Source organism: Petaurus breviceps, unplaced genomic scaffold, assembly GCF_028583685.1.
Source record: "Petaurus breviceps papuanus isolate PSGF00001 unplaced genomic scaffold, PetGlider_PUasm1.0 38, whole genome shotgun sequence".
NCBI lineage: Eukaryota > Metazoa > Chordata > Mammalia > Diprotodontia > Petauridae > Petaurus > Petaurus breviceps.
This window is the reverse complement of record NW_027186304.1, coordinates 28,416,359-28,442,788: the sequence shown is the minus strand read 5'-3', so window position 1 is coordinate 28,442,788 and position 26,430 is coordinate 28,416,359. Positions and strand designations below refer to the sequence as shown.

The 26,430-nt window shown below is 35.0% G+C and overlaps 1 protein-coding gene across 14 annotated transcripts in view; it reads right to left on the bottom strand.

The window, feature by feature from the left end:
• Nucleotides 1–26,430, bottom strand: part of EPB41L3 (erythrocyte membrane protein band 4.1 like 3) — a 193,347-nt gene that overhangs the window by 35,245 nt on the left and 131,672 nt on the right. For all 14 annotated transcript variants that reach the window (XM_069099675.1, XM_069099676.1, XM_069099677.1 and 11 more), the window contains exons 4-9: nt 23,279–23,383; nt 22,021–22,063; nt 17,488–17,563; nt 11,978–12,196; nt 11,466–11,553; nt 2,893–3,045 (exon numbers count right to left, since the gene is read on the bottom strand). In XM_069099675.1, the coding sequence (XP_068955776.1) occupies nt 2,893–3,045; nt 11,466–11,553; nt 11,978–12,196; nt 17,488–17,563; nt 22,021–22,063; nt 23,279–23,383 (684 nt within the window). The remainder of the gene's footprint in view (nt 1–2,892; nt 3,046–11,465; nt 11,554–11,977; nt 12,197–17,487; nt 17,564–22,020; nt 22,064–23,278; nt 23,384–26,430) is intronic.

The window sequence follows — 26,430 nt, the reverse complement described above, 5'->3', positions numbered from 1 at the left end:
ATTGAAAGAACTTCATTAGTACTACTATATCATTCTTGCACCTTGCTGCCCAATGGCTAAACACATCCAATTTTTAAGTAAGGACCAAAGTACACATGAAATTTTTCTGGAATTCACATGGTTCACACACATGCACACAAAAGAAACATGATATTTACCTGAAAAATTATTACTAACAAAGTGAAAACTGAGGGTTTCTTTAATGCATTAATTTGTAAGAGATAAAATTACTAATGAACCTTGCATTTCCACTTAGGTACAGAACTGGAAATCAAGATAGAAAACTGAAATTCAAAGATAGTGAACATTTATAGAGGGAAGGAGTGATCAGAAGCCACTTCTGATTTATCACTGTAGGATAGGAAGATAAAGCCATGCCAGGCTACTTATCTCCTTTATACATATAATTAATTAATTTGTTAGAACAGAGGAATTCCAAAGACAAACTACATTTGAGTTTTAGCATATGCTTAGGATGATTATCTAGTTTGGTGGATGTAGAAGTAATTCATTGATGGTGATCAATGATTAAGTCAATTTAGAAGAGAGTTTCTAATGAATGTCATGAGATTGATATCCTTGGTCCACTTCTATTCAATTAAAAAAACTAATTACTAGTGTTAAAGAAGAGATGGAATGCTTGCCAAAGGAGCAGGTGACAGGAAGTTGTAAGGAATCACCAACACAATGCATGACAAAATTGGAATTTTAAAAGTTCTTGGGGGTGGCTAGATGGCACAGTGAGTAGAGCACTGGCCCTGGAGTCAGGAGGACCTGAGTTCAAATCCATCCTCAGACACTTAACACAAAACTAGCCATGTGACCTTGGCCAAGTCACTTAACCCCAATTACCCTACCTTCTCCACTCCAAAAAGTGCAAAAAAAAAGTTCTTGACAGGCTAGAATGATGGGCAATTTCTAATAAGATCAAATCTAATAGTGAAAATAATAGCTAGTATTTTGATGGTGCTATAAAGATTTGAAAAGTGCTTCACAAATGTTTTCTCATTTCAATGTAAAATCCCATATCCACTGTCAAAAAAAAACAAACAAGCAGTGAACACGACTAGACAACAGTTGCCATTGAGTCGTTAGTGGAGTCCAAGCACTAGCAGAGTCAATGGTGCAGCATTACAAGGGCAGAAAGTGTTCTTGAGCTGCCTGATCAACACTATGGTGTTCAAAATGGAGAAAATCATGGTCCTACTGCACTGGACCCTACATCTACTGTATCCAATCACTTCAGTGAAAACCACTTTAGGAAAGACAAACTGCAACATGTCTGAGCAGGTGAGTAAGATGGTGAGGAGAGTTAAAATCATGCCATGCAAAGACTATTGAGGCAAATAGGCATGCTTTAGCCCAGACTCAATGCAATTCAGAAACTCTTTATTTAAGCAAACACTATATGCAAAGCAGTATGCCATGCAATGGAGGTTCTAAAACAAAAAAGGTACCAGTCTCATTCCCTCAAGGAGCTTACATTACCCTTGTGGGGGTGGGAGTGGGATACAACATGTATAGGGATAAATAAACATAAGGTAATTTCACAACCTAGTGAACAAGAACAATTAGGGATGGCTGGGAGCAGGATAGGCAATGCTTTGCATCAGATTTTGAAGGAAGATAACAATTCTTAACAGAAACAAGGAGATTCCAGGCATGTAAGACTGTGCAGGTGCCCAGAGAAAGAAAATGGAGGACAATCTGGATAAAATATGACATAGAAAGGAGACTAAACTGTAGGAATCAAGAATATATACTCAAATTCCAACTCTGGAGGTAATGATTTCCATAATGCTGTATCTAGGTGAAGATATCTAACAGGTAGAATTTAAAAGTGAGAGTTAAGGGTTGAATCATTATCTGGGGTTAAAATGATAAAAATATATTGAACCCAACTAAGGAGATGAGATCAACAAGAGACAGTGACTATCAAAGGAGAAGAAAAGAGGGCAAAGGATGGGGACACATATGGTTAAAGAGCAGTAGGCAAATGAGGGTTCAGTAAAAGAGAATGAGAAGTGATCAGACAGGAGAACTATGAGAGAGCAGTGTCATGGAAGCAAAGGAAAGAGAAAATATATAGGAAGAAGAAGTGGTTGATGGTATAAAAACCTCCATAAAGGTCAATGAGAATGAGAAAAGGCAGAGTTTGTAATGATACTGTTACAAAGAAAAATTAGACTTTTTCAGAAGTTTTAGAGTGTCATGTTGAAAAGAAAGTGATGTCCTTTGCTTGGCACTAGATGGCAGAATTAGGAGAAATGTTTACAGATTACAAATAGCAGAGTTGTACAGATGTGGAATGGACTAACTCAGGACATAATGGGCCTCCCATCACCACATGTTTTCAAATGAAGAATAGATCGTCCTTGTCAGATGTTTGTAAAAGAAGTCTTTGACTAGAGTTGACTAGATGGCTTCAGAAGTCCCTTTGAGCTCTGAGATTCTGTGATTCTATGAAAAATCCCGGAAACAAGTTAGATGATAGAAGAAATAGGATACAAGAGAACATAAATGAAAGAAATATTTAACATATTTCTGATTATCAGAAAAACTGCAACAAATCCTTCCAGGTTCTTGAAATTGATTACATATCAGTAGTGAAAGCTTTTGAAAACTTATAATTCAGTTTGCCTATGATATCAAGAACTTACCCAAATGGGGTGGCTAGGTGGCGCAGTAAATAGAGCGCCGGCCCTGATGTCAGGAGGACCTGGGTTCGGATCTGGTCTCAGACACTTAATACACACACACACACACACACACACACACAAAACTAGCTATGTGACCTTGGGCAAGTCACTTAACCCCAGTTGCCCTCCAAAAAGCAAAAAAAGAAAAAAAAAGAACGTACCCAAATGGAAATAACAGCATATATTTACTTACCTCTCCTGGTCTGATTTTTATGTAAAAATTGTTCCTTTTGTAAGAAATTTTCAGAACTTTTGGCCAGGCAAATCTGTTAATTCGAAGTCTGTCTCGATATATCAAAAGACCACTTGCACAAACTCCTAACATAATTTCCACTCCTTCAGAGTCCTGGGGGGAGAAAGCAGAAGAAATAACAAACATTATGTCAGTTTTTCTTCTTATCCATATCACATCATCACTGCAATTTATAGCTCTATAGAGTACTATGATTTACAAAAGTGCTATCCCATAAATCATCTTATTTAATGCTCACACCAATCCTATGACATAATAGTATCTATATAGCACTTTAAGATTTGCAAAGCACTTTATAAATATTATCTTATTTGATTCTCACACCAACCCTTGGACATAGGTACTATTATCACTCCCATTTTACAGTTGAAGAAAGTAAGGCAACAGTAAAATGACTTCTTCATACAGCTAGTACGTATTTAAGTCTGGATTTGAACTCAGGTATTCCTGGCTCCAGGTTGAGTGCTCTGTTCACATAGTTGCATAGTAGGTGATGAATAACTATTTTATGGAGGAGAAAAATGACATTTAGAGAGATTAACTGATTTGGCCAATGTCCCAGAGTTAATTAATAGTGGCCCTAGACCTGGGACTGGGATGAAAGTCTTTGAATCCAGTACCATTTCCACTATACTACATAATCCTTTCAAAGCATTAATTTATAATCTGGGATACCACAATTGGGTTTCCATTAAAGATTCATGTATCTTGAGGACATTTTCATTAGAGAAATCCTATGTTCCTATATGACAGACTTCATATGTAAACAGTCACAGACATTTACTAAACATTCTGATGACTCACTAGAAATGTTGGTCATATGGACAGGCTTTTTTAAGGTATTATGAGTTTTAGTCCCCAGTGAAAAGTGCCAGGATTAAGTTCCAGAAAAAATTTCACCAGTTGCAGATCCCTACCCAAATTTTTTTTACTTGCAAGTAAAATGAAAATAATAAACAAAAATAGCTTTGAAGAAACTAGCATTAAAAATGAACAAACAAAAAGTTCAGCCTAAGAGGTATGTTTGGAAGAAAACGGCACTTTTTTTTTAACCATGGCAATAAATAGGAATACTCATGGGTTAAGATCATGCATATGAATCTTGGATCATTTTTATCAACAGCTGGCAGAACCACCTCCTCCTCTGCTCCCACATTCTTTTAAAATCACCTGGAAAAAGGGAAGAGTCATATCATGATGATCACCCAAATTTGCCCTGCCTTGGGGAAAATTATTCCATTATGTTCTAGACTTCTGCCAGTAACATAGAACTATTATAAGGAAGAATTATAGCCTGAATCCATTTAAATTACTTTATGCAATGAAGGCCTTTATATGCAATCATATTAAACTAGTTGATGGCCATGATTCTTTAGCGCTCCCAGTGTATCCTAAAGTGTCATCTAAATGAGAAGAAACTGGGACAAAATTTTGGAACGATTTTGAGTTCTACTTTTTGTTGCTGATGTGAACCAAGGCAACTACAGTTATGATATCAAGGAGTAAATAAAGGATTGGTAGTAGTGTTATGATTATTTTCCAAGCAGAAACCATTAAAAAATACTACAGGCTAAAATATACTTTAAAAGAAAGTAGAGAAATCAAAGTGGGAAACCAGAACAAAAATTTTATGCTTTAGTCAATTTAATGTTGCTTTTATACACACACACACACACACACACACACACACACACACTCGCTCTCTCTCTCTCTCTCTCTCTCTCAAACAATCATCACAATAATCCCACAAGGCTGGTATTATTATCTCATTTTCCAGATAATTGAAATTCACAGAGGTTAAATGACTCACCCAAGATTCCAAAACTAGTGTGTATTAACATGACTAGGAATCCAATGATTCATTAGACTATGAAGTACTATACAAAAAGATACATCAAGGTTTCTTTCCATCAAATTATCACCCTGAAGTGTTTCTTTGAAAAGTAAGCTAAGGAACTAAGGTCAACAACATGACCAATCAGTGCCTGTGAATGCAGGATCAATCCTAAGGACAATCTTCATTTTTAAGTGGCAAATGAAGCAAAGGTAGTAAGTAATAACTACACCCGTGGCTTGATTTTGTAAAACTGTCCAAGAAAAAAAAAACCCTAAAAACTCATAGCATATTATAGTTTGTACAAACTATAAATATAGGCAGAAGGTTTAAATAATGACATCAACAAAGTAACATAAACATTTCATGCCCAACACTGCAAAAGTCTAGAAATAATGGCCACCTTATTTAGACATTCTATCTCTTGTCAAAGTCAGAAAATTATTTTAAATCTTATTAAACAAACAAAAGTCCACAAAGTTGTGAGAATCAAATAACACAATATATCTAAAGGGGGCAGGTAGGTGATATATTTGATAGAACACTGGACTTGGAATCAGGATTCACTCCAGATTTATCTTCCTGAGGTTAAATCTGGTCTCTGACACTTACTAACTGTGTGATCCTGGGTAAATCACTTAACCCTGTTTGTCTCAAGTTTCCTCATCTGTAAAATGAACTGGAGAAGAAAATGGCAAACCATTCCAGTATCTTTGTCAAGAAAACCCCAAAATGGGGTCACAGAGAGTAAGCCACGACTGAAATGACTGAACAATGAAAAATGTGTCTAAAGATACTTAGAACCTTTACAATTCTATACAAATGTGGGCTAATATTTATTTCCCCTTATTGGAGGTCTTCAGGAAAAGTTTCGTTGGCTACTTGTCGGCTGAGATATAAAAGGGATCATTTCTGGGAATACAAGTTGGACTAGATCACGGACTAACCTAAAGTCCATGAATTTGTTTTAAAAAATATTTTGATAACTATATTTCAACATAATTGTTTCTCTTTATAACCCTATGTACTTTATTAATCTTGAGAGGTGTCCATAGATTTCACTGGACTGACAAGGGATCTATGACAAAAGCTAAAATCCCCAAACCAGAATATCTCTAACAACTTTTACAAATCTGAAAATTATGTGATTCTATGATCTTTTTATTCTCAACTTACAATTCTTCTCTAAACACCATTTCAATCAACAAGCATTTATTAAGAGCTTACTATGTGGCAGGCACTGAATATCTCTTATCCACAGCACTTTATATTTATATATAGCCACTGAAATATTACCTACAGTCAATCCCTTCTAAAGTATGAAAACCCAGTTACATGTAATAAATTCATGACCTAAAATTAGAAACTTTCATAATTACATTTTTGTTTATGTTGTTCAGTCATTTTCAGTTATGTCTGACTCTGTGGACCCATTTGTTGTTTTCTTGGCAAAGCTATTGGAGTGGTTTGCCATTTCCTTCTCCAGCTCATTTTACAGATGAGGAAACTGAAGCAAACAGGATTAAGTGACTTGCCCCGGGGTCTCACAGCTAGTAAATGTCTGAGGCTGGATTTGAACTCAGGGAGATGAGTTATCCAGACTCCAGGTCGGACACTGTATTTACTGTACCATCTAGTTGCCATAATTATGCTATAATTAATAATCATTATATATTATAGGAGGAAAAAGGTGTAATTTCCCCCAAGAGACAGCAGTAAGAAAACTATAAATAACCATCCTAGGTAACTGGTTATAATAGTGCAACAATCCATACAAAAGCCTCCTTTAATCAACTTTTAAAAAACAAAAGCAAAGTCAGAGCTGCAAAGGTATGTAGAGATTACCTACTCCAAGGCTCTTCTTTTGCAAAGAAAAAACTGAGTCCCAGAAACTGAGAGTCGGACACTGAACCCTGGAAAATGAAAGTAATTGTTGCTGTGTCACACAGCATTTTAGTGATGTGGAACTGGGCCTCTGGAGAAACTCAGATGTAGAACCCAGGACTTTTGGTGGCTTTTGCTACTAGACAAAAATTTATTGAATTAAATACTATTTTATCTTTGAGTGACTTTAAAAGAACTTAGATATTCAGTATTGGGTAAGGGTGTGTGTGTGTGTGTGTGTGTGTGTATGTGATGATAATGGAATATTTGTAAATGAAAAAGCATGTAAGGAATATAAGACCTATCTGAAAAATTTAAAATTAATTGGGAACTAATTAAGCTATCTACTTCAAAGACATATTACCTACTTAATATCTCTGGTACAGAGCTAAATCCCTGAATCAATAGATGTTTAAAAACAAGATTATAAATGGAACTAAATCACCTTAAAATAAAGTCCCATATACTGAAAATGCATTGCTTTATTGAGATAGCTGATTACTTTATGGGACTAGATTGAATTGACCACAGGATGTTACAATATGATATATATTAGAAAATACATAATACAATTTGAAAAGAAGTTAGTGGGGGGGTTTGTTTCAAAAATGAGGACTGGTCTACTAACTATCTAGCAAGACCTTTAAGACATTTTCATCTAAGGAACTGTCACTTTATATTGATAAAGGGCTGATGCTTCTTTTATGTGAATCAATTTTCTAAAATTATGCCTAATCCCAAAGTGCCCACTCATATACTAGCAGGGGATCTCAGATGGAATACCTGCTATACATTCCTCATGTGGTGATTTGGGGAAGAAAGAATGGGGAAACATGTTTTCCACTAGCATAAGAGAATAATTTCTACTACTTACCTAAAAAGCCCTATTATAATACATTTACTGGTCAGAAGACACATATAGACCCACTGTCAAGAACCTAATTTCACAGACTGCCAGAACAATAATCCTGATTGTGTATGGGACATTTTATATAGGAGGAAATACTGTGCAAGGTTTTCTTTTAAATGAAATCTTTATTTCAAATATTCCATCATTCTTTCTATAACACCTCTTCGTTGGACACCCATCACAGACCAAGCATTTGTAGTACAGCCTAAGAAGGGAGCTCTGAAGGAGGGCAGTCAGGTAAAAATGACAGAATTTAAAATTCAACTACCAGCTCTTATATAACTAGAAATTTTCAGCATCAGATCTGACAAAATTATAGAACTTCTGGAGGATTCTGTTCACTTTTTAAATCTAACTGTGCCTAAATAAATCATATTTCTATTGCTTAAAAGGAGAAGGTTGTAAAGAGATAGAAGTCTACCCAAGATTTAGAAGCCCACATAAAATAATGATGATGGTAATAAACACTGATAGCACCTTACATGGGCATAGCCATTCAAAATTTACAAAGTGCTTTCCTAAATATGATCATTTGATTCTTACAAGAACTCTTTGAGATTGGCATGATGGGCATGATCATTTTATTTTATCGTTTAGAGATGAGACTGAGGCTGAGACTAAGTGGTTTTCCTGGAGGTCAACTGGCAGAGGGTCACGAGAACTTAGGTCTGCTGACTTCCTCGGTGCTCTTTCATATAGTAAAATCTTGCAAATGAAATTGCCCATACTTTTCAAAATTGGAAGTGAAACAATTTGCTATAAATGCAAGTTGATAAGCACAATATCAAGTATTGCTGGCAAGAGACATATCAGCAGAGGCAAGACAAAGAAAAACAAAGCCTCGAGGAACAAACATTCCCCCAAATATAGACATCATGTTGATAAAATACACTTGTGAGATGAAACAGAAAACATGCATGAATAATACACAACATACACTGAAATGATCAATGAATTTGGTGAACCCCAACCAAAAGCTTCTCAAGAACTTCATTGTGCTGGATATGCTCCATAATGATGGCAAAGATTTTAATTAAGACTTCAAAATATCATATTTATTTGAAGTAGGGTATATTGCTTATAGCACCTGAAGTTTGAGGTTTAAAGTCATTCAGTTCAACAAATACATTCTGAATGACTGCCATAGGTATCGAACTAGCAGCTGGGTGTGACGAAAAGAGCAACAAACTCTGAGTAATATGACGTGCGTTTTAACTGAATTCTGCCAGTGACAGCTTGTATAACTTTCAGCAAGTCTCTCAACATTTCCTTATCTATAAAATGAAGAGATTGAACTAAATGAGCTCAAATTCCCTCCAGCTATTGTGTTCTGATCCCATGAACTATATTAAGAACTGTAGTTACAACAGGGGAGAAAAAACCCAAGCTTTTGGTATATATTCAGAATCTGCTGAGAGAAAGACTTACACAAAGTGAAGCACAAAAAATAACGAAGTGCCAAAACATGAAATAAAGCCAAAGCTATGACTGCCAACGGATGAGTCAGCTGTGGCACGGAGACACCAAGGAGAAAAGACCTGCTTAGCACTGGGCCACTCTTCATTGTTTGAAGAACACACAAATTTTAAGATAAAGTCAGGCATTTCTGCAATGTTGAATAAAATGGAGAACAAAGCTCTCAAGAGAAGCCTGTTTATGGCATACTTTTCAGAGGAAGAGAAGGAGAAAACAACAGACTAAGACAGAAAAACATGTGGAAGCAAAAAATGGGAGATGTGATTGGACAAGGAAGGTACAATTAGATTATGGAAGATTTTGAATGTCAAAATAAGGATCAAAGAATCGCAGATGAAAGAGGCTTTACTGTACCATAAAGTTCAGTCTCATTATTTTACATATGAGGAAATTAAGGCCAATAAAAATGAAGTGATTTGCCTCATATAGGTAAGTAAATACCTGAACTTGGATTCACATCAAGGACCTCTAACTCCAGTAAATTTTATCATCTTGATTGCATTAACCTGCACCGACTTTGGAATTTATTCAATAGTCAATGGAGGGTTATTATAAATTCTTGAATAGAGGAGAAAAAAATATGGAAAAAGCAATGTTTTAAGTCTACAGGTCTGTGTAGGAAGGAATGAGGGGAGGAAAAAGAGAGGGGAAACAGAGAAATTAATTTGGAGACTATTACAGAAATCCAAATTGTGAGGTGATGATGAGAACCTGAACGGTGACAGCAGAGATAGAAAAAGATAAAAAATATTTCCAATGAAGAATTAAGATAGTGATAGATTTAGAGAATAAAGAATAATTCCCAAATGACCAAGACTTTGAGCTATGACTGGGAAAAACTGATGTTGGTATTGGAAATGTACAAAAAGGTGTAGGTTGAGGGTGTGAGGATGAGAATAGAAGTTCTCTTTTGGTTTTGAATTTGAGCAAAAATATTCAGAGAACTGTCTAGTTGTCAGTTGGAAATAGAGAGATGAAACATAGTTAAGAGGTCAAGGGAGAGGAAAGTGACACGTCAGAGCTGAAAAAAACATTAGGTTATCATTTAACCCAAACCACTTATTTTATATGTAAGGAAACAGAGGTGATGACATGACTGGTCCAAGATCACACAACATATTATAAAGTTGACATTTGAGTCCAAGAAAGTATTTGAATTCTTGGAATCATCACAGTATCTTAGAACTGAGGAAGATCTTGGAAGTGGTCTAGATTGGTCTATACCACAAGAATCTGCTCAACAATTTAACTCACAAATGAAAATTGGGCCTTTGCTTGAAGATCATCAGTGAATATAACACTTCCCTGAAGCAGATCTTTTAACTTATGGATAATTTTCATTATAATTATTTAAACCAAACTTATTTTGCATCTTTGCTACAACTCATTGCTTTCTTATTTTGTTCTTTAGGTCCAACACTTCTTGTTACTGCTGTTCAGTCACACCCAACTCTTTGTGACCGCATTTGGAGTATTCTTGGCAAAGATATGGGAGTGGTTTGCCATTTCCTTCTCCAGATTATTTTATAGATGAGGCAGAGTTAAGTGACTTGCCCCGGGTCACATAGCTAAAAAGTGTTTGACATGAGATTTGAACTCAGAAAAATGAGTCTTCCTGCCTCTGGGGCCTGCACTGTATCCACTATGCCACCTACGTGCCTCCACCTAGCTTCCCCTTAGGTCCAAGTAGCATAAATCTATTCTTCTACAAAATAGCCTTTACAATACTGAATGACAATTATCATATCCCCATTAAATATTTTCTTCTCCAGGTTAAACTCAACAGTCTTTGAACCAAGCTTTCTATGGCATAAACTTGAGATCTTTCTCCAAGATGGTCATTTTTCTCCAATATATTCTCCAACTTATTAACATCTTTCCTAAAATGTGGGGAACCCATAACTCAACAGAATGAATGAAGAATTTATTAAGCATCTAACACATGTGAGGCAATGTACAAAGCACAAAGGACCAAGGCAGAGGAGAGGAGAAGAAAAACAAAACAAGAATAAAGTTCCAAGGAATGAACCTTTGGAAATATCCTTTAGGAAAGAAAGGATGGAAAACAAAATAACAAAGGATACTACATAAATTTGTACCCACACTTTTTTTTTTTACTTTAAAGCATATTTTGATTTTTCTGTAGTTCTCCAAAAGCAAGTGTGGGGAACCTGTGGCCTCGAGGCCATGTGGCTTCAAGGCCATAGGTTCCCCACCCCTGTTAAGACCTACTGCTTCTCTAAGAATAGCTAATTTTCCCACATACACTCTTTCGTCCATCAAATTGCATTTCACTGAATAGGTGAAGGGTATGATAACCCATCCCATGAGCCCAATGTTTAGGGCCTGGTTAGGGCAAGAGGGAGTCTGGAGAAGAAGAAAGAAGTATAAATAAAAATGTCCATCTACCTTGGCATGGTGTAGATCAACTCCATACATGGATAATTTTTTGGCATTTTCTAAGAAATGCATCTCTGCTTCTGCTGGCGTCATTCCCCTGAATAAGAAGAAAAACCAAAAGTTTAAACATCGTCAAAAGACAAGAAGATTTTTCTATATAATTAGCTACTTGGCTCTCTGCTAAACAAGTCATTATCTAAGGCATTAGGCCTTTTCTATAGAATACTGGGTAGCAAAATCTATTCCTAGACTGATAAGAGATGCTCAGAAAGCACCAAGCAGAATAACGAGAAAAGAATTTAAGATAAAAAGTTCAAATTAAGTATTTTAACATTCTGAGCCAGACAGAGTATATAAAGAGTCCATTCATGACTAATTTCCTAGGGGGTCAGAACTAGATTTGTTGGGGAAATTAAGAATTTATCTAGATCGGGGGTGGGAATGCCCACCCCCGATCTAGATAATATTCCCATTCCCAAAGTGAACCTAAGCAAAATGCTTTAAATATTTTTACTATTCACCTGTGGCTCTTGTGCAGCTCAATCACTTTATCTTCCAGTTCTTTCGTGTGGTTTGGTGCAAAACGGAATTCACTGACATAATCACTTCCACATTCATCTGGGTCATAGTCTCCAAGTTCAGACTGAACAGTATAGGATCCCAAGAGGGCTAGTGTGACGAAAGAACACGGCAACCTTCCTGATACTATATCATCTCGCAGCTGCAAACAGAGGTAGTACCTTCCAAAGACAAAGAACAGTGCTTAGACGAAGTTACAGTTTTCAGCATACAGCACTGGGAGGAATTTTCCATGGCCCACTACAATTTCTTTTTCATGTATATTTACACATTGCCTTGGAACTAAGAAAAAATGTCTGTGTTACATTAAAACAAAAAAACCAAAGAAACAAGGGAAAATGTCTATGTTACCTTAAAACAAAAATACACACAAGGGAAAATGTCCATGTTTTCTTAAAAAAAAGACAAACAAACAAGAGAAAATGTCTATGCTACCTTAAAACAAAAAACAAACAAGGGAAAATGTCTATGTTACCTTAAAACAAAAATACAAACAAAAAAGCCACTCCACTGACTATTTTGCTAGCTTCCAAAATAAACAAACTATCCTAAGAATATTTTAGTATGTGGATGAGGACATCTGTTTCTGCTGGAAGTAAGTCAAAGCCATGCTTTGGCTTCAGATTTGACTCCAATAAATTTAATGGAAAATTATTCTTTGCCACTGAGCCACTAAGAGTCCAAGTCACCGATAAATTTGGATGATTTATAGTATTTGAAGATTGATATAATCAAGGAACATGTTGAAACAAAATATAAGCATGTGTTTGCACATGTATCCATGGGCTGACTCTTTACTGCAAGGTATAATCAGAGGAGCTTTGAATCAGTTGCACAGAGGAAATTAGTTAAGTAAAGTTTTATTAATAAAGTTATACACACACACATATATATATATATATATATAGTATGTATTAAAAGAATCACATGAAATGGTTCCACTAACATCTCCTAAAGGAATCCATTGATCTGTGTGAACATACTTTACAAAAAATAATTGGTGGGAGGTTTTGCAATATAATTTTCCAATACATAATTACTGGTTTGTAGGGGTCAGGGGGGTTATTTCATCAAGGACATAAAGTCTTACTTGTGACATCCTGTGTAGGCCAAAAAACTGTAAATCACCACTTATGCTGTCAATTTACTGCATTTCTACTTGAGTATAATTTTCTTTCATATAATGCACTTCAGGCAGGGCTTTAGATTAATTTTCTAAAGTCTAAACAGAGATGTACTGACATGAAGACTAATTCTAAAGCATAATGGTTCTTAAGTTAGAAAAGCCTTTGTTTTAAATTTGGGCATTGCAAATGCTTTTCCAAGGAATTTTGCCAAGGTAAAAAACATAGCTTTTTAATAAGTTCATTTCTTAAGATTTATAAATACCAAATATTTCTAAGTAGATATTGTTATTGCTGATATCATTAATGCCCAGGAATAAGGATGTAAGCATCAATGCATTCTATCTTCATGCATTGCCTGGGATGTTAATACACACATTGATCAAATCATCTCTCTTTGATGGTTTAAGGTTTAAGCATTAATTTTCTTATATGAACTTCTAAGATACTTTATAGATTTATGATTATGATATTCTAATTCTAAATATCTAGAAATCAGCCAATTTGGTGTTATATATTTTTAAAAGATTTTTGAATATTTAAATATCCTATAGAAATATTTTCCAAAAGATGCAGTGGAATTATGGATTCCTTTTTCAAATCCAAATTTAACAATGTCATTATCTTTAAATAAATTTATCTTAAATTTAGGCCCTGGGAAAGAAAAATGTATGACTTCTCCAGCTTACCTATTTTAAAGCTAGCTTTTATCTATATTCTAATTTGTCACATGAAGCAAATTTCTTTTCATCTTAACATTTTGCATTTTGTGTGGGAATTCCAAAGTATTTGACTCTATCTGAAAATTCCACCCTAGAGATGTCCCCATTGACAAGAGGCAATCATTACACTCATTACATGTTAGTGTATATTTACTTGGACCAGCAGTAAGTTACTGTCAGAGAATAACAGAAGCATGGTGGTCCAAAGTTATGCAAAATTTATAAAGTATAAATATAAGCCTGGGAGGCTTTAGTAGAAAGAGTTGTCCAACAAAGCAGAGAAATTAAGCAAAAGCACCTTTGCTCAGTTTCCATGTTCATTTGTCTTTCTGGAATAATTCTTGCAGTTTAATATTTATCTTTTCATAACCATAGGAATGCTAACTGTTTTCTTTTTCCATTCTTCTTAGGGTAATCAAAATAGGCCCTTATCTTTTTTTTGGGGGGGAGGTGAGGAGTGAATACAGTATGGAAGATAAGTAATTTCTGTGACATTTTCCATTTATATCTTTATATCATAAAACTCATTTTTATAGTTATTAAGTGCTTGGTCTAGTCATAGTAAAAATTCTAGTTATTCAGAGAAAAATGTTTCTGCTGTTTTCTGTCTCTCTTCTTTTTAATCTACAGCTATGTATACTAAAACAATAAAAAGCAAAGAAGATAAAAATGGGAAGTCTACCTAACCCTCCCGCAGCAGTATTGCAAGTCAACACTCACATGGATATATTTTTCCACCAGTCACAAGTATATGGAAGAGTAAAATGAGCAGAACCAAGAGAACATTGTATACAGTAACAACAGTATTGTTTTAAGAACAACTTGGAATGACTAAGTAATTGTGACTATTATAAATGTCCAAATTAACTACAAAGGACATGTGAAGATGCTATCTGCATCCAGAGAAAGAACTAATAAATAGGAGTATATATAGAATGATTTTATAAACATACACATAATATGATCTATTTGCATAGATCATATCATATATGTGGATAGATATAATATTATATATACATATTTAAGTCTAATGGTAGCCATCTCTACAACAGGAGTGAGGGGAGGTTAGAAAAAAAAGGGGAAAAAAAGGAAATTATATGATAACTTTATTCTGTATTTAAAAGGAATAGCAAGGTGTACATAATAGATCTGTAGTTTCATGTAAGATCATTTTTTTCTATTCTACTATGTTATAGAAATGCTCGCTTTAAATCTTAAGTTCATAATAAAATAAGTATTTTTTAAAAACATAGAAGCAATAAGAAAAAATTTAAATATCACAGAGCTACAATAAGGATTACACAAGACCTAGCAGCCACTATGTTAAAGGACCATGTGACTTGGAAAATATTACATTCTGTAGAGCAAAAGAGCTGGAGTTACAATCAAGGATACTTGCCCAGCAAAGTTAAGTATAGTCATGAATGGAAAAAAATTGGAAATTTAACCAACTCAACAACTTTCAAGGTTTTTGTGACAAAACCCCCGGAATGTGAGGGAAAATTCAACAAATAACATCCAGGAGAAATATAAGGTAAACATTATATTAAAGATCAATTATAAGGGACTCAATAAGGTCAGATTCCATACTTCGTATTTGTGAAAATATTAACAGTACTCTTATGATTGTCATCATTATTTGGGTAGTTTGAAAGAAAGATATGGGCCGAGCTGATAAAAAAATACAACTATGTAGGGAGATATAAAAAGGAGTAATTATCTCATACAAATGAGGCATTAAAAAAATGTATACTGAAGAAGCTAGTGGGGGGAGGGCAAGTAGTGCTGGAACCTTACTCTCATCAGGAATGGGTTAAAGAGGGAACAACATATATAAATAACATATATATGTACATATGTGTGGGTGTATGTGTGTATATGTGTGTATGTGTGTATATATATGAATGTCCAGAAAGGTATAAGTTATTTACATTCATAAAGAAATAAGGAAGCAAAGGATAGAGTGGAGGAAGATAAGGGAGGGACTTGAAGAGGGGTGAGTAGATTAAGGAATAGGAAGGCAAGGTAGAAGTAAAGTAGAGGAATGAGGAGGGATATGGTAAATAGCGTGAGAAGAATAGTGAGAAAAATATACAATAAGTAATTGTAACTTGGAATGTGAATGGGATGAATTTTACCCCTAAAATGAAAATGGACAGCAGATTAAAAATTTGAATTCAACAACATGTTGCTTTCAGGAAATGTTATTAAAATGAAAGATATACACAAGAAATAAAGGATAGGCACAGATTTTAGTATGTGGACAAAGCAAGGATAGCAATCATGATCTCAGATAACGTTAAAATTAAAATAGATTTAATCAAAAGTGAAAAATAGAGAAACTTTACCATGTAATATTATTCAATACTGTTTTAGACCATTTAAAATACTTAGTATAAAATACCTGAGTGTATACCTGCCAAAACAGACACAGGAACTATGTGAACATAAACATAAAACATTTTTATACAAATAAATTCAGACCTAAATAACTGAAATAATATTTATTGTTCATGGGTAGGTAAAGCCTAACATAATTTTAAAATGACAATTTTACCTAACTAATCAATTTATTCAATATCATCTTAATTAATTAAAAATTATTTTACTGAGTTAGAAAAAATAATAAAGTTCATTTGGAAGAATAAAAATCAGAAACTTCAAAGAAACCATGCAAAAAATATGTAAAGAAAGTAGATTCAGCAGTATGAGCCCTTGAGCTATAGCAAAAGGTGAGAGTTGTTGAAATGTGAAAAGGATAATTTCAATTAGTTTAAATTTAAAATGTTCTTGAAGCCAAGAATAGAAGGAATGCAGAAAACTGGGGGTAAAACTTTCATAGACAATCTCTCAGGATGTGATTGGGTTGGAATATTACTGTGGTTGAGGAAATGATCAGTTGGCTGATTTAGAAAAACATGGAAGGACTTGGACCTATGAAGGAAGATGCTATCGACCTTCAGAGAAACAGATGATAGGAGGAAATAAGCATAGTATGGTCTTACCTATTTGTGTATGTTTATCTATGTGTGTATATAGATATCTATGTATATGTGAATGTATCTATGTGTATGTGTGTATCCATGTGTGTGTATGTTTGGATATCCATGCTTAATTGTAGCCTTCTTTAGTGATTAGGGTGATGGGGGAAGGAAAAAAATAAGGTAAAAAGTGCACAGCAGAGAACAAAACAACAAGGAAGCAAAGAAAAGCTGGAGAGCTTCGAAAACAAAGTGTAGCACTTATACAGGTTTTCTTGAAATAGAAATTTGTTTTCTTTATCTAATACTCTCTTATGGTCTGCTGTGTACATGGCAATGATCTTCTTTTTCTTTACTCGTTTTGTATTTAAATTTAAAATAAAAAAATACCCCTCAAAAGTATATGGAAGTATCAACCTAGAATCAAAGATTTAACAGTGAATATTCTTCATTTGTGACAATGTTAACATTTTCCTTATTATCAACCAGTTGCCATCAATCTGCTAAGTGAAAGTGGCTGATTTAGAGTCTGTCTGAAACAAGCAAAGTTGTTCTCAAGGGAACTTGGGGAAAAGATCTTTCTTCCCACTGTGCCTGAGACTTTCATATTCATTTTTTCAAATACCTGGTGATATCTTCAGATAACTGGGCAGGATCTGGCGGGTAGAATTTCACATTAAATGAAAACTGCCAAGCACCACCTGCAGAAAAACAGAAGTTCACAGAATCTCTTTCCATTTACAGTTCCAATCGGTTACCAAATTAGCATCTATTCACAATCACCACATTTAGAAACTTGTACATTATCCATGATAAAATAGGGACAGGAAAGTTAACTCTTTAAATCTCAGGTTTTTTTTTTTAACACTTCCAATCTTATCCTCAATTTTTTTTTTTACTAGCAAAATGTATTACTTTAAGTTCTGCCCTCTCTTTTTTTCTATCTGAGGCATTCTTAAACTTCATATGTGATAGCTCCCTTGGGCAGTCTGTGGAAGCCTATACGTGGTACACTTTTCAGAATGTTTTAAACTGCATAAAATAAAATACACAGAATTACAAAGGAAACCAAACGTATTGAAATACATTATTGAAAAACTAATATGCCTATACTCTATAGACCCCTTAAAATTCTAGCCATGGATTTCTTGGGATTCCATGGACTATTGGTTAAGAAGTTTTATTCTATCTGATGATAAAGGCAAAGGAAATTAGTAATGAAAGCACTCAGAGGTAAGTATTTGGAGGAGAAAAAGAGACAAAACACATGGAAAATTCTCAAAGTGGACTGTGCCTATAAAGTTCTGCATTGAAACCTACTGGAAGGGGGAGGCCAGGTGGCACAGTGAGTAAGAGTGCTGGCCCTGGCATTGGGAGACCCGAGATCAGTTCCGGCCTCAGATACTTGGCACCCACACAAAATAACTGGCCGTGTAATCTTGAGCAAGTTATCTTAACCCCAATTGCTTTCAAAAAAAAAAAGAAAAGAAAAGAAACATACTGGAAGACTATGGTCTAGGTTAGTAGTGCCAAAATCAAACAGAAATGGAGGGTATTAGTACAAAAGAAGGATCTCTGGGGGCCAATTATTGATTTGGTTTTAAAATATAATGATATATGCTTTTTTTGTTGTTAAATAATTCCCAGTTCTATTTTCATCTAGTTTGGGTTCCAATTAGTACTGTGTGCCACATGCAGTTTGTAGGCCTTTGGTCTAGTGACACATGTTAAATAGATGTGAACGTCACACTTTTATCACTTTTTCTGGGGAGGCAGGATTGATGGTAGTCATATTGGGGAGCTTACAGTTTCCTGCTTGAGAAGAAGCATAACCTAATAGAATTTTTCATTAAAGGTTACAGTGACTTGGCAGGTGGAAAAGAAAAGAATTGGGAATATAGATAAACTGATGAAGACTGTAGGATGGTGCCATCACCATGCAATGCTTTTTGTGTACATACATATGTATGTCCATACACTGGATATTATTCCAAGGAAATATGCAAAAGTGTAGAAGTATATATAGAATAATTATACATATATACACACATATATACATATATAATGTGTATATACACATACGCACACCTATTTGCGTCTAATGGTAGCTATCTCTAGGATGAGGTGGGGGAGGGAAGAAATAAAAAGAAATTTACATGATAATTTTGTTGTATATTTAAAAGGAACAGCAAGTTATGCACAGTAGTTTTGCAATATCTTGTGCAATCATCTTTTTATTGTGCTTTGTTATGGAAATGCTTGTTTTATTCCATAAATTAAAAAAAATTAATATTGAAGAAAAAAGTAGCTCTCAGAAAGTATGCTTCAATGACTGTAAAACACCCAGCTAAAAAGAGTTTCAGGAATTTTTTATTTTTGTAGGTCTTGGAAGTCTTGTACTCATGGAAGAAATGATGAAGTCTGATAAAATATGTGGATATACTGAGAAATAAAACTGTTCCAGAATCAAAGAAATTCCAAAATGGAGATGGAAAACTGCAATATGACCTTGCACCATGACACAGAGTATGTCCAAGAGATGAAGCTATGGAATTAACCATACTTCTGGGGTCTAGGAACTGTTATGAACTTAAAATATACATAAATATATTACATTATATGTAAATATACAATATATGAACATATAATTTAAATATACAAAAATACTGGATTTAAATATATATAAATACACACATGGTAGACTTGGGGAAATAAGCAAATTATCAAAGACATGCTTGACATGCAAGGTAATAAAAGTGAGGCTTCACCATGAAGAATTAAAGAATATATCTCAAAATCTTGTGACTTCAATGCCAACTTCTGCTATATAGGCTACTGGGGCAACAAGAGGCCTTATTGAATATTTAAAGTTTTCTAAGAATGCAAAAAAATTGTATGATTTATCTCATGTCAAAAAATTTACATGCTTTTACTTTGTGCCAAGTATTTCATATGCCATTATGCGCATGCACACACGTGTACACACATATACACACAGAATCACAGAATTGTCTAGCTGAATTTTAAAATGAGAGAAGTTCTAGTAAGACAGAAGTAATGTTATATAAACAAGAATTGCTACAGATAATTTTACATTCTGTCTTTAAATCTATTTTTATAAAAAAATCTGCCTTATTAATGGGCTAGAGATGATTATTTAACTTTCCTCAAAATGAGCAAAGTATATAGAACGTAATCTGTATGTAATGAAAAACATATGAAGTGTGATAGCTCATTCTTTCCTTTGGTTTTCTACTTTAGAAAGGACAGTTAAGAGATAGCATATAAAGCTACAATGGGGAAAATACAATTCTAGCAACAAGTTGCAACTAAATTAAGCTATTCAAGCAGACTTTTTGCTAATAGTATCATAGTTGCTTATTTGTAGTACGTTATGTTTTCAAAGTACTTTGCAATTATTGGTTAGAGGAGTACTAATTACTATGCATTAATTTTGTGACTACATGTGGTTTCTTATAACTACAGAGAAAGCTGAAAATTTTATCCTCTTAATTAAAAAAAAAATCTTCAAAGCAAAAAATAATGATATTTTCAACAATTTATCACAACAGCAGTCATCCCTGCCTGGCTTCAATCTCAGCTAATCTGTTGCTTCTCTGACAAGCCGTTGGTTAGGAAACACATTAAATCAAATTTAAAATGTGTGTTAGAGGAGGTTTAATTGCATAAATTATCAGGAGGACTGCCAATACCAAGAGATTACACTTTGGGATGGTTTTGTTTTCTTTTTTTTCGAAGAAGCCTCCATGGTTTTGCTAAAGTGGAGTTTTAAACACCATCAACTATCGATTGTCTACTGATTTATCTCTTTGTGGTATTTTGGGCATTTTTATCTCAAAGTAATTTATTCCACAGGCAGTTGGAAGAAGTTATTTGTTCCTTCTACTCAAAGTAACAAGGAACAAGGAAATGAGATACTTTTAATCTGAGTGCATTCATTTACTGGACTCCAAGAAAGATAGGTTGGATTCTGTGAATAATGATAAAAAGACTCTTTTATTGGCTTTCAAGAACCAATGAAAGAGCAGACAAGCTGACAAAAAATATATATAACATATAATTACATTTCTAAAGTCCAATGATAATCTTCGTTTGCTTGACTTCTATATTCTTATAGGAGGATTTCTTTTTAACAAGACTATAAGTTAGCTACTTTTGATGTGTTAATGGCTAGCTAAAAACTATATGAACTATGTGACTGATTAAGTATAGAACAGGGTTTTGTAAACTATTTTGTGTCATGGATCCCTTTGGCAATCTGAAGAAGTCAACAGAATCCTCAGAATAATGGTAAGGTTTTTTTTTCCCAGTAGGAAGTATTCTATTTTTTCCAATTACATGTACAAACAATTTTTAATATACATTTTTATATAAAAATTTGAGATCCAAATTTTCTCCCTCCCTTCCTCTCCTCCCCCCTACTTAAGACGGTAAGCAATTTGATAATACAGGTTATATCTGTGAAACAAACATGTATCATGATAGTCATATTGTAAAAGAAACAGAACAAAAAGAAAACATGAAAAAATAAAGCAAAAATAGTATGCTTTGATCTACAGATCAAAAGAATAATGTTTACAAATGCATAAAGTATAATATATAGGATTTCAAAGAAAACTAGTTCAGAGACGCCAAGTTAAGAATCTCTAGGATAATAAATTCTAATAGTGTAATAATCTCTCAAATAATATAACACGTAAAGTATTTTACAAACTCTATAAATGTTAATTGTTATGTGGGGGCATAAATATATTTATTATATTTATATTTTCATTCACTAAAATATTCCCTGAAAGTAAATCTTTCTAGATTTAAATATTTTTTTAAATTTCTCTTGAATCATAATAGCTAGTAAAAAATGAAAAGAGCAGTCGTTAATTAAATGCTAGAAATTCAATTCATTAAATAAGACTTATTAAGCACCTAGTTGCTCACAGTAGATTCAATGCAAATAGTAAAAATAGGAGCTATATGGAGGAACCTATGGTTTTACCCTCTGTCATAAAACACTGTTTGTAGTAACCCCATCTGACTATCACCAGTTCACCAGTTCAGTCACCAGTTCAAAGCTCCATTTTTTCAACAGTTCTCTCCACATTCTTTCCAACAGCCCAAAAAAGAATCCAACAAAACTTACTTCGGATCTGTTTTTTGATTTCTTTAGCAGGATCTAGCCAGTTCTGAAAAAGAAATAACATTTTGGAATTTGATCAGAAGGTTAAATATAATTTCAGACTGTTTAAGTACACACATTTATTAATCTTGCCCAGGGTACTCATCCTTACTGTTACTGGCACTACCCAAGTCCCTCACACCACTAACTCCAATTTGATGCTCCTTCTCCTGCTTTCAGGCCTTATTGGATCTTAGACACTCTTCTCATCACTAATGGTGGACAGAACTGTAGGCAGTTCATTTTTAATGCACTTTTCAAGAAATAAGTTTACAGTCATTGGTTTTAAGGGGTCAATTCAGCGCAGAAATAGAAAAGCAATGAAAGGAGGCTCAGAATGATCAAACAAATAGCTTGATGAGATTAGATACATGTAATTTAACCCATAATTAATGCCTGGTCCATTTCTCTCTTCTTTGAAAAAAAAAAGCACTTCTACATTAGTGACTTTGCCAGACCTCTCGGAGGTTATTTTCCATGTGCTCTCTGTGTGTCTTACATGCTCCTATTTATTTACATGCTGTTTTCCCTATTAGAATGTAAGTTCCTTGAAGCAGAGACTGTTGCTTTTCTTTGTAACCCCAGCACTTAGTAGGATGTTCAGAACATCACAAGCCCTTTTAATCGATTGATCTAAATGTTGTTGTTCAGTTGTTTTAGTATTATCTATAATTGACCCCATTTGAGATTTTCTTGGCAAAGATACTGTAATTGTTTTCCATTTCCTTCTCCAGTTCATTTTACAGATGAGGAAACTGAGACAAATAGAATTTAGTGATTCACCCAGGTCACACAGCTAGTAAATGTCTTGGGTCACATTTGAACTCAGGAATCGAGTCTCCCTAACTCCAGGCCCTGCAAGGTACCCCACTATATCACCTGGTTGTCTTTAATCTAATTTAACTCACTCATTTTACAGATCAAGGAACTCGAGTTGAGGAAAGTTGATGACTTGCTCCAGGTCTCACAGATCAGTAATGTCAAAACTGGGTCCAGGGATTTTTAGAAAAATAAGATACTAAAGCAATTAAAGGGCTTCTGGTAAGATAGGGTAGGAGTAAGCATAGGGGAAAGGTGAATAAAATTAGGAGTATTAGGAACTCAAAAGAAAGGAAGCAAAGTGGAATATAACCCACAGAACATGTGAAATCAGTGAAGTTAGTATCAGTCCAAAAACATCTTCCTTGTTCTTAATACAAGGTCACCCTAATGGATATTTCACCTTTTGGTTTTCAGTGTCCCGATACGTTAAACCAAAGTAGTCTTTTTCTAACAGGTTCAGATGTTCACACACTTTGTCGAACAGCACTTGGCCTCTGGAACGTTTCTGTGGGTAGGAAAAAAAAAGAAAGCTAAGTTCTTTCTTAAATATTATGATTCACAATTTAACATACTTCATGGTGCATTTCAAAAAAAAATTGAGAGGAGATTGCTAAAGTAGACAAAACCCCTCTCATCTCACTCTTTTGCAGAAGGACTCATCTGCAATAGGGTAAAATGACTGAGCTAAAGAAAGATTCCTGGAAATATTCAAAAGGCAAAGTTAAATATGTAAATTATAACACTGCTTTCGAAATCTTTCTTCACAGATATGATCACAAGTCTTGTGTTGGGCAAGTAAAAAAGTCCTAAGGAGGTAAAAACAGAAATAACTAAGGGATGAGCATCCAAAAACTGAAAGTCAGGCAGAATGTACCAGAGACTTCACTAAGGAACCTCCCTGCTGAAGCCTCAGTCCTACCTGGTCAAAGTAAGGGCAGTTCTAAGGGCAGAAAGCTCTGTTTCCAACTGGCAGGATTACCAAAGAAAGCTGCTCCCCAAGCATGAATCTGCACAAATCCTGGAACCATGACCTGCACCCCAGTCCAGGCTCCCCCAATATCTAGTCCTGCTTGATTCAACTCTATAAAAACATGGCTTCACTGATTTTGGCACCTGATTTTATTGGGCACCTCAGTGGACCCAACAAGCCTCCCCCACCACCCCGCCAGTGCCTTTTTGTATTGTATTTCAATAAAGCTTTCCCTTCTCTCTGATGGTTTTTTTCTCATGCTGTGTTTTGTCTTGTGGCACTCCACCCCCTCCTTTACTGTACCCTGCAACACCAAACTACATTAAGAAACTGTGGTCAAGGAGGTTTTGGTGAGTGGAGAGCACAGTTGGCAATTATTCACCTGCTATGAAGGACTTCACTTAGTTTGTCTTCTAAAATCTCCAAATAGGAGTTTCAATTATTGACCACTCTCAAGCTAATAAGCTTTATATAATGCTATAAGTATGAAATAAAATCATCTTAAAAACATCATCTAATGATAGGCCCCAAGTTGTGGTGTATGTACACACAAACACACACACACACACACATGCACACACTGCCAGCAAGCTCTACAGCCAGTATGTACACAACTCCAATATACACCTACATATATACTCATCGTATCCAAATATATTGCTTTAAACGTGTGAGAAACATTTTAAATGGTCTTGTTTAAACAGCTTTATGATTCTTTTTTGAAGCACATGATGAAATATTAAGTCCAGTGATAAAATTTTTAAACTTTCTCCAGAAACATGAAATAATTCCATCACTGAATCTCTATGCTGAGTTTAAACTGGATTCTTGTTTTCACATCAGATCCTAATCACCTTGAGGGGCTACTTTATAGCCAAAGAGCTTGACCAGAAAGGGAAAAAAAAAATCTTTGACTTACTTGTCTGGTCAATAGGGCAGAGCTCCAGCTGGGAGGCACTAGTGATAACATATGTGCTTTGTTGTTGTTACTGTTCAGTTGTTTCAGTTATGCCTGACTCTTCCTGGCCCCATTTGGGGTTTTCTTGGCAAAGATACTGGGGTAGTTTGCCATTTCCTTCTCCAGGCCATTTTACAGATGAGGAAACTGAGGAAAACAGGGGTAAGTGACTTGCCCAAGGTCACATAGCTAGCTAACACGTGTCTGAAGCCAGATTAGTCTTCCTGACTCCAAGCCTGGAGTTCTATCCACTGCACCACCTAGCTGCCTCAACATATGTGCAACATTAAGTTTCTCTGCAGGAAAAAAAAATGGAGTACATTTTTCGTTCTGGTCCAACCAAGGGCAAAACTTTACAGTCGTAGAGTCTCTTTGTAAGTAAAATGGCTTAAGTGGAAAACAACTGAATTTTAATTCAAATGAAATCTTTTTGAATTTGTATTTCAAATTTTTAAAAATATGACATGTTCTTTATTAAGACCTACTGTCAAGACAATGAGACGTAAAATGAAAAGGAACTATCTGAATCAAAATAATCATGCAAAAAATAGTATCATGCCTATTCTGAAAGTTAAACTAAGGTCTATTCTCCTATTTCCTCCCAAGTATGATTATTCAGTTTTTAAAATATCATTTGTAAAAGGAAATAAAGACTGGAAAAAGAGTACAGGAATATTTCTGGCTCTTCATTAGCACTTCCATGATTCTCCCTGTACTACCAACTCTTGGTAACCTTTTCTCCTACAAGGTTTTCTCAATCCATATCTACCACTCCATCACCATTCTGGTAGCTGCTGTCTACTGACTTTCAGGACACTCCCCTTCTTTCCACAATAAGTTCAGTCCCTGGCTGACAATCTTTCTCTCTTCCCCAACTCTTGCCCTCACAGGACATTTCAATATACATATTTGATTCTCCCTCAAATAGCCTAATCTCCCAGTTCCTCAACTTACTTATTTCCCGAAGTAATGAGTAACACAAAGATGATCATACGCTTTATCTTGTCATCTCCCACAAATCATTATTTTCATTGTCATGAACTCTGAGATTCCCTTATTCATCACAATCTGTTGTCTTTCCCCTTTCCCCCTTGCCTTGCAATCCCCAAATCTGTTCTTTCTCTACACCAAGTCCCTTAGGGTTCTACAAGGACCTAGAAGGCTAATGTGGCCTTGAGGTCATAGGTTCCCCACCCCTGTCCTAGGTCATTACCCCTACCTACACTAACTATATCTTCTTCTTTTCTCCATCCTGACCTCTTCATAAACCAGTTCAATTTTCAAATGTCCTCTTCTCTTGAGTCCCTTGTCCCCTTATTAAAAAATCCATCTAGCCCTGCCAAGCATTAGCCTCGGATCACTCCCACTATCTGCTACCTTCACTCCTATACATGAGCTGCTGAACAAAGGGAGAAAAACCATACCATTGTTGAGCCCACAACACATTTGTATTACATAACCTCAACTGGGCCCTCCCAGTTGCAAGGCAATCTGTTTCTATGTCTCTAAATAACTTACAATCCCATTTACCACAGCACGCCTTCCAAAATTTTTCTCTATCCTCAAACCTCCCATGGCTCTCTCTCTCTGTCTCTCTCTCTCTCTGTCTCTCTCTCTCTCTGTC